The 9,473-nt window shown below is 44.8% G+C and overlaps 3 protein-coding genes across 3 annotated transcripts; all 3 read left to right on the top strand.

The window, feature by feature from the left end:
- Positions 1 to 64: 64 nt before the first annotated feature.
- AGABI2DRAFT_123539 (hypothetical protein) lies at positions 65 to 492 on the top strand (the record flags this gene model as incomplete). The annotated part of the gene is made up of 2 exons (XM_006458759.1): positions 65 to 125; positions 191 to 492. The coding sequence occupies 2 exons, from the start codon at positions 65 to 67 to the stop codon at positions 490 to 492; spliced, it is 363 nt and encodes a 120-aa protein (XP_006458822.1).
- Positions 493 to 5,047: 4,555 nt separating this feature from the next.
- Positions 5,048 to 5,647, top strand: AGABI2DRAFT_230219 (hypothetical protein; the record flags this gene model as incomplete). Its single annotated transcript, XM_006458758.1, has 1 exon — positions 5,048 to 5,647. A coding segment is annotated over one exon (600 nt), but the record flags the coding sequence as incomplete, so codon positions are not given.
- Positions 5,648 to 7,015: 1,368 nt separating this feature from the next.
- AGABI2DRAFT_213207 (hypothetical protein) lies at positions 7,016 to 8,903 on the top strand (the record flags this gene model as incomplete). The annotated part of the gene is made up of 7 exons (XM_006458757.1): positions 7,016 to 7,365; positions 7,417 to 7,518; positions 7,580 to 7,691; positions 7,746 to 8,255; positions 8,308 to 8,440; positions 8,491 to 8,559; positions 8,616 to 8,903. The coding sequence occupies 7 exons, from the start codon at positions 7,016 to 7,018 to the stop codon at positions 8,636 to 8,638; spliced, it is 1,299 nt and encodes a 432-aa protein (XP_006458820.1). The 3' UTR covers positions 8,639 to 8,903.
- Positions 8,904 to 9,473: the final 570 nt, after the last annotated feature.

The following is a 9,473-nucleotide window of genomic DNA, read 5'->3' as shown; positions in this document are numbered from 1 at the left end:
CTAGCTTCCTGGTATAGCTCAACATTGTTCAGCGGCAACCGTCAGACTCAGAGGTTTTGACAACATGTTCAAGGAAGACCCTGTCTCTATCGTGCTATGCTGCTCCCTACGCTATTCTTTTTCCGGTCACTAACCTATTATTTCGCATGAATAAATGCTGATGTCCCCGGAGTATAGACTCTTTATCCAGCGCTTACTGGAGCTATGGCTGCAGCTCCATCTCAGGATCGTGATAATCAAACCCCTGCACATTTCTCTGCGCACTCGCCCTCTGAGGAATATACTTCAATTGGCTTCCCCTCCACCGGCAGTCCCAGACTACCTGCATATACCCCATACAACGACGTGCTACCGCCGAGTAGTCCTCCAGCAACAGACAATGAGTCTTCGATGACTTCTTGGGATTTCGACTCCGACCACTTGGATTTTTCTGGCTTGTCCCACCAGGACGCTCCACTTTATCACTTACAGGAACGGAGTGACATACTCTAAATTTAATAGTGTAACACTTACTGTTCATAATCCGTTCATTATGGTCCGAGTCGTCCCCTAATGGTATCCCACCCGGATACCGCTTCGCGATACATGGTATATTTCTCACTGGACGGATGAAAAATTTTGTGCAGAAGTGAAGAAGTGTTTCAGAGTTCGGGTGTGTTAATTTTTAGATTCAGAGGTTCAACAGTCTCCATACCATTGCTGAGGTGTTCAAAACTCCACTCTTCAACCTGCATCCTTAGCGAGAAAATAATATCCTGAACCTACCGAGCAAGTTCCTCCGTCTGTTTTTGATAAAGATCTGTAGTTATTTCAAAAACCCACTCCTCTATTACTTTGCGAGTATTGCGGTTCGGGAAAAAGAGGTGTAGCATATGTTTGGGGTTTGTCATTAGTTCTTGAGTGACTGGATTTTCACGGAATGTATCGGAGAGTAAAGATGAGATGAATAGAGTGATAGAAACACCGTTGTAGTGGAGCAATTGTGCTGCTCAGGTTTGTACAATATCAGCTTGACTTGTCATCGGAGACATAGTAATGATGGGGGGAATGTATTAATGCTGCCTGTACTGTATATATGATAGATGCTGATGAGTTCCGCAGTGGTACTAAAATTAATGAACCACTGATGTTATAATCGAAGTCAGATTTTAATTCAACTCAGCATGCTATGGACAAGATGATCGTTTTCAGTAAATGAGCATATTCCAAGGTTGCTGTCTTATTTTTTTGGTGACCTTTGCATCAGTCATACACGTTTCGGAGCCAATTCTTTCGAACAAGCCAGGAGTACATCATGCGTTACCCGAATGTCACCCGGGCGTCACTGGGCGTCACCTCGAGTCACCCGACTGTATCGATAATGTCAGCGGCTGACTAATGGCGTATTGTGCCAGTCCCTTGCTGGCGCAAGGCGAGTCTCTTAGGTTTGTTTGTTTGGTCGCCGTCGGAGTAATCCGCATGTGTCAGCAATTGGACTGGGTAGGAGTCTGACTCAAGGCTTCAGTGCATACACATCAGGAAATCCAAAAATACTTTTTAGGTGACTTTTGGTAACTTAAAATGGGTTTAAGGCATAAATAAGTCAAGAATCTGATAAGTCACCAAAAGCCTTTAAACAACTGTTAAATTTGCTTTTTCTCAACTTAAATTTATCTTGTTGGTACTTTTTGAAATTATCTTAAAAATATAGTAGCATTTACATGTGACTTATACCAGACTTACATGACTTAGATTCCATCTTAAGACTAGGTCAACAAAGAATAAGTCATATTTAAGTCATAACATCACACTAAAAAGTATCAAAAAGTATCAAATCAATATTCAAAAATCATACTAAATACATCACAGACATAAAATAGACTACATATACTAACTATTATACCTTCCTAAAAAGGAAATAGACCCTGAATAAAAAAGCGGACTTTAGTAGTTTCAATAAGGATCAAATTAACAACATACCTGGTGATAGTGAGGATGATGAAGAGTGGATTAGATGAGAACAATGACTATCTAGAGATATATTAGCTTTCAGAATAATAGAACAAATAGAATAACTCACCAGGCATAAACACTCCCAAAAAACCCCCCTAAAGAGCATCCAAAAAAGGCAAAAAAGCGTCCTAAACCAGCTTAGAATCAGCTGGGGGAGAGGTAGGAAGGTGAAGAGGATGTTACTTACCATATTACAGGCCTGGAGGGCAAGAAAGGGGGAGGGGGAGGATGGGGAGGGGAAGAATGATGGTGGTGATGAAGAAGAATCAACGTTGTGCTCGAAACAGAAGTTCAACATGTCACATGACATCATGTGACTGCTGGACTTGGGATTTTCGAGTCAAAGTTCCTCAAATCATAGGTAGGAGATATTTTCGGGTCATTTCTGCATGGATTTTAATGATCTAAAAGTGTATTCCTATAGTTTCGAGGTCGGGGAGTACGAATATGTCGTTAGATCGTTTGTTGGATGAAAGCCTATTGAGATATGGCACATTTAACATATAATAAACACAAAATTGCGCTATAGCTCCTCAAATATTGATCGGATAATAAATCTAAAACCAGATTCGAATTCCTGGACCTTGAATACATATACTTACACTCTTAAATCATTAGAATCGGTACAGGAACCAGTATAAAACATGACATTCTTGTATGTTTTTCTATATCTCCATAACTGGTATGTTTTGCGATGAAAACACACATATAAACTTATGTTATTTTAATATTCTAAGATTTGTCGTGATTTTTCCATAATTTTCCGGTTAGTAGAGCAGGCTCTACGACGAGTCTATCTGCAGTTGACAATGACCCCCCCACCCCATGATGGAACCTTGATATCTCCATAACGGGTATGTTTCTGACAAAAGCTTACATATAAACTTATGTTTTTTTAATATTCTAAGATTTGTCGTGATTTTTCCGGAATTTTACAACTAGTAGAAGAGGCTGTACTAAAAAACATAGCTCAATCTCCCTATCTTTTCTTTATTTCCACCTTTTTCTCTGCCTAACATTCTTTGAACATCTTGGAACTACCTTAATTTCCAACAGGTTCTTTTTGTTGCTTGTTCCATTACAGTGCTCTGGCCCCTCCATTAATAAGTCATTTTTAAGTCACACTTTTGCTAAGTTGAGAAAAGGATAAATAAGTGTTTTGAGTTTTGCTGATGCATACTGTTGGAAATTATACATCACATGACTCGGTGTGTAGGTATAATAGACATTACGTAGTAGATTGTAACTAAGCCTCGTCCCAATACCATCGACGTCCCCACCTCAATTTCCGACACATACTAACAAAGAGCTTCGACGTGGCCTCTGGCCCTCCATCAGTGAATACGTTACGCAGTTTCTGCTTGGGCTGCTGGAGCTGCGACTCAGAATAAGTATTTGGGCGCGTGGGAACCATCAATCAAAGATGAGCGATCGATGAGCGGTTGGCAGCAGCTGGCATCTGCTGCCAGTTGCTGCTCGGATGCCATCCGCATCAGCTATCAAAGCTGCGCAGCCGCACATCACTCTTGCAATCCTCGTCGCTCATGCTGGACGATACGACCATTGGCAGTATAAACTGACCCATTTACGTTGGCCTTGTAGATGATCATTTTCTATGGGTCGTCTCGAGCCGTGGAATTAAACGGGTTGTGGGAGCGAGGTTCAAGAACTGTCGCTCAGTAATAATAGACTTCAACATCACCATCTTATGGAACAGCGTTGCTAAACTAAAAGTTTCTGTTGGTCATTGGAATCTGGCAGAGACAGCAATACTGATGTATCTCTGCAGATCTCGTGGCGCGGCTTTCGATTGGTTGTAACAATCGTCATTATGGCAGCTCTATGGTCAAGTGCTGGCATACCAGGGCCTCCGGCTTCTTCCTCTATTGGTGTCAAGATCCGACTTGTATTCTTATTTCTTGAAGACCAAAGCGTCTTTTGCAATTAAGAGGAGCGAGGGCAAACCACGGTACGACTGGTAATGGGCCATTATCTATGTCTCTCGCCATGTGAATTCGAAGCATAGTCTGATGGGCTGTGTTTTAAAGCGTTCTTATACGATGAGAGGTGGTCACTTCCTCCACCTGAGCCATTCTACTCCCTTCCCTCCTCTCACCCTACAGGATGTCAGAAAAACCTTGGCCGAGCCGTACGGATCGTATATTGTCTCGGGCTTCTCGTCTCAAGGATCGTATTTCTTCCACCTCCCCTCGTACGCCATCTCTACGCCGTTTGCCTTCCCGCCAGCATCCTGCTTTGCCTGAGTATGATACAGGAAGATTGGACGTGCTAACTGAACTTCCGGAAATCCCCCTCTCTCTAGCATTCACCTCTTGTCAACCAGCATCGGCCGTTTCCGCCCATTCAGGCGCCAGTTCCTTATCTGTTCAATTTCCGAGTCGCCAACCCCTACAGCCTCCCGCTGATATTCAACACTTGGAATGCTCGGCTAACCAATACTCTTATTTACACCCAGAACCCATGCAGCTTGTCCCTGCTGCATCCCAGCCTCTTCAAGGTCAAGCAGTCGTGCTGTCTCATTCTGGCCCGGCTCCTCAAGGGCAATATGTGAATGTTCTTCCCCAGCTCTGATATACCGAGTTGCAATTTACCTTCGCATAAACAGGACCAAGGCCGAGGCATGTTCTACAGATCGCATGATTTTTCAATCGTGAATAGTACATTTGTTGACATCAGCACCGCCTCGGACAACTGTGAGAAATGCTCATGTCGTATATCTAGTGCACTCATGCTTACTGTTATAACTCCATCAGTCATGAAGGAGCTTCTCCAAGAAACGATACGTGGAGCAGAGTTCGATTCTTCCGACCGTTATCCACCCCCGCGATGTCACCCCGGGACGAGGCTTGCGATCATACAACGGTGCTTGGATTTCATTTCCCAGTACAGTGACGAAGAAAAGATGCGTTGGATAGTCGGCCACGCTGGAGTTGGAAAGTCGGCAATCATGCAGATCGTTGCTGAAAATGCTCCTGGTGTCATCGTTGCTTCAGTTTTTTTTTGCGCGGACGAACGTAAAGATGGATCTAAAACTTTCACGACCATTGCGTATCAACTCGCTGTCAAGTGCGAGCCCTATCGTGAATTCATTCGGAACGAAATCACTAGAGATCCAGCTCTCTTTCGAAGAGCGCTACCAACCCAGTTCAACAAGTTCATAGTTGAACCATTCATCCGCCACTTAGTCAATTATCCACATCGATTCGTGATTCTCATTGATGGCCTTGACGAATGCAGCAATCCTCTCACACAGCGAGAGCTGCTCGAGCTAATCTCGGGCTTTTGCATCCAATATCCTACGTCTCCGGTCGTATGGATTGTTGCCAGTCGCCCAGAGCCCATCATCACTCTGTTCTTTGACAAGCCCGAGGTTGCACTAGCATATAAAAAGGAGGACATTGCGGTAGATTCAGAGGAGGGGCGTCAAGATGTCGAATTATATCTCAGCGATGAACTAGCAAAGATCAAACGCAACAACACTACGTTGCAGCATGAGGCAGAGTGGCCCTCCAAGCATGGTTTACTGAAGATCACCACAGCCTCGGGAGGGCTATTCGCGTACGCTTCGATAGTAGTCAAATATATCGACGACCCATACTACGGAGATCCAGCCTCTCAGTTTTTTGACGTCCTCGTGGTCATTGATGCGGGTCCGAAACGTGATAGACTGGGAAGACATCATCCTCTGGCTCCGCTCGATGCATTGTATGAGAGGATCCTCTCCAAGATTCCACATGATGTGATGGTTAACACCAGGAGGCTACTACTCCCACAGCGGTATTGGCGTTGGGGTGCGAATAAATTTCGTTTGCAATGCAATCTCATGGGATTGACTCAGCACGCCGCTTATGGCGCCGTTCGTCATATATACTCCGTCGTGAAGGTTCCTATTCCTAACGAAGCTGACAAGAAATCCTTCAAGTTTTTCCACAAATCGTTTGATGACTATCTAGGCGACTTCGAACGATCCGGATTTTCCCCCGACATGCAGCAGGAAGCTAATGAGCTCATGGCTCAGATTTCATTGCGGGTAGCCGAGGAGGTTCTCGATGACTCCGGGGATAAGGATGGTGGTGAAGTCATCGAGTGTCGGGATTATGGTTATTTGAAAGTTGGACCTGGCACCGGTTGTGACAACATCACACTTTCTTGGCCTGGTGATGAGCGCTTCGAAAGGACCAACGACGAAGTCAAGGTCGAGTTGTACAGTAGTGCAATTACCGCCATTTCGGACCGATTTGCTCATCACCACAAAGCCTTTTTGAATACGTCCTGCTTCCGTGTGTTGACCAGGTGTTTCACTGCGCCTCGCATCTATTTCCCGTTTTACAAATTGCTAGATTTTGCTTTCGTAAGTGCTTCATGCTCTTTTTATCGCCAATGTTGAACTTCCGATAAGGACGATTTCCGGAATGAGCTTGCCGAGCTTGGCGTTCTGAAGCAAGTGTCTCTCAAGACATTAGATTATGCAGCAATCTGCGGACGAATCGAGTTGCAACGTATGGATCCCACCGGTACGAATTTCAGATTCATTTACCCATCGAGTCCGGTTTGCAAAGTGAGCCATAGTATTTCAATTGTCCAATGGAATGAATCTAAACCTATGCAGCATAAATCAACTCCAGTGCATGTTTTGGGAGGGCGGCTGTGGTGGGGAACGAAAACCACGTTTGGCAGATACGAAGAAGACGTGGATTCGAGCCAGGGTCCCGAAGCTGACCTCATAGACATTCCTCGGTCCAGTATTGTTGAAGGCAACAAATCTCACTGGGGATGCCTCTCAGAAACACGTTGGAACGTTGAAAATTGCCATTTCTGCTTGCGGCGTCTTTTCCGTCTTTTTATTGACAGTCCAGATCTACCAGCTACTGTGTTCTTTGACTCGACTGGATTATGTTATGTAGAATTGGCGTTCGTTGACCCGGATGATGGGGTGTCGCAGTGGAGGTACCGGTTTTTACATTCGGGTCTTCCATCCGGTCCCGCGGTTTCTGTCATCTCGATGCCCACAGGCCATGCAGGACATAGGAGCTCAGCTTTTCCCGCTACACATCCATACAGCTTCGATTTTTGCAGTTTCAACTTCGGAACGCAATCTCTCGACTCGTCTTACTCGTTGATTCCTATCCAATCTTTTTCACTTAATTCAACTTCTGATTACCCTACAACGGGTCCAGGTGTCGGAGCCGTTGACCCTGCTGCGGGTGCCAATCAAGGCTTCTCCGATGATCTTGACATACGCACCGTGGCACCTGACTTGAAGAAGGAGGGAACAGATTGGTTCGTGATCTTCAACCCCAAAGTCAAGAGGCGGCTTGATGTTTCCTTGGTGCACACCTTGATGCACGAAAGGTGCGTTAACACATGTTGCGTGCTGTCTCCGTTCTGATCGGTCATTCGTAGTGTTGTTTGCTGCGTCAGATTCTCGGCTAATGGCAAATATCTCGCGACGGGATGTAACCGAACGGCGCAAATTTACGATACTAAGACGGGTCAGAAGACATGGTATGTCAGCCATCGGCTTCTCCGAGTCTCAATTCATTCACATTGATAACATTATTACTAGTGTTCTGGTCGATGAAGCTACCGGGAAATCTGGAGATCTCTATATTCGAAGCGTGTGTTTCAGTCCTGACGGCAAGTTCCTTGCAACGGGAGCAGAGGATAAACAAATCCGTGTAAGAATCACCTATTGTTGCATCTCTTTTCAAACACTTACAAGACGATGATAGATTTGGGACATTGGCAAGAAACGGATTCGAAACGTGTTTGATGGTCACCAACAAGAAATCCACTCTTTGAATTTTTCACCAGACGATCGTCATCTTGTTTCCGGGTCCAATGAAAGTATCGGAATTTGGGATATGGTTGATGGAACTTCAAAGTTTTTGACTATCGAAGATCTTGGTCCTTCACATAGCAACGCGGGCATTACATCAGTGGCTATCAGTCCGAATGGACAATATGTCGCCGCTGGAAGTCTGGACACTATTGTGCGGATCTGGAATATACGTAGTGGAGCGTTAGTGGAAAGCCTGAAAGGGCATAGTGATAGCGTTTACAGTGTCGCTTTCACGCCTGATTGGAAGGGACTTGTGAGTGGGAGTCTGGATAAGACGTTGAAATATTGGAATGTTGAGGCCCTTGGTCGTAGGCAGAGACGACGGCCTATGATGAATGGTATTTATGAGACGGGATATGATGAAGGAAATCGTTGTACCATGAATTTCACTGGACACAAGGTGCGTTTTCTCTCCCCTTCCTTTTTGTTTCTTGCCTGACGTGGGTCGGAAGGATTACGTATTGAGTGTGGCAGCTTCGCATGATGGACGGTGGGTCGTTTCAGGTTCCAAAGATCGTGGTGTGCAGTTTTGGGATGCGAAGAATGCGGTTGTGCAGTGTATGCTTCAAGGTCACAAGAATTCCGGTGCGTGGTTTCGTCTTCACGTCTCTCTGCGATTTCTCAGACCGGAATAGTTAATTCAATCGATTTGAGCCCGGCGGGAAGCTTGGCAACTGGAAGTGGGGATTGGCAAGCTAGAATTTGTGCGTATACGACTACAGGTTGTGGCCTCGTCTCTGACTTTTATCTTTCTCTACAGGGAGCTATAGTTCAGTACTATAACACATCTATTTCTCTCCTTTCCATCATTCTTTTGTTCGATTTTCGTTGTTTCTTGGGTTGAGATCGAAGGTATCAATAAGAAGAGGACGAAAATTTGTCGATCTTTAATCACAAAATAATTTCTTTTTCTTTCACAAAATCCAGTTTGTTCTTGTGTTCTTTTGTGTGTCCTCACCGAAAAAAAACATGTTATTTACTTTTCTCGTCTGGATCCTGCTGATTGACTGGGTGACCTTCCGTAGAGTTTAGAAACATAGAAATATTTTCTAGATTAAATTAAGGGTCCTCGCCGGACATGCCGATGACCAAATCAGGACCCAACGTGAGCGGATCTTGAAACCGACCTCATTCCAGACTAGAATCTAGAAGAGGCCTACTGACCCCCCTTCCAGACTTTTGAGCCATAAATATACCTCATTCGCGTCATGCCGGTGATCCAATATCGTAAATTCGGATCAATCCTGCAGGGACTCGCCCCGCCGTTCACTTGACTTGGAAAGATAAAGTGCATGTGTTGCAATGCTCATAAGATTTGTCCTATTACGACTTACAAGAACCATTGTATCACAACCTTAGTACCATAGATGGTGTTCATTCAGACCATTCAAACTCCCAGCACGGAAAAATGCACATTACAAAGGTCTTGACTCTCAATTACTGGTATCTAACAATGCCAGCAGCTGCGAGGGCCAATATGTCCTCCTCTTCGAGCATTTGCATCTGGTGAATTATTGAAACTTGCATCGTATTGTTGTATGCATCGCAAAGCGGTCGGTCGCGGTCATAGATATCAAAGTGATGGGCCATGGCAAGTCTTGTGACACGGGGTAAGCTA

This window comes from Agaricus bisporus, assembly GCF_000300575.1.
Source record: "Agaricus bisporus var. bisporus H97 unplaced genomic scaffold AGABI2scaffold_23, whole genome shotgun sequence".
Classification (NCBI taxonomy): Eukaryota; Fungi; Basidiomycota; class Agaricomycetes; order Agaricales; family Agaricaceae; genus Agaricus; species Agaricus bisporus.
The sequence above is the reverse complement of the archived record's forward strand: the minus strand, read 5'-3'. Positions and strand labels throughout refer to the sequence as shown.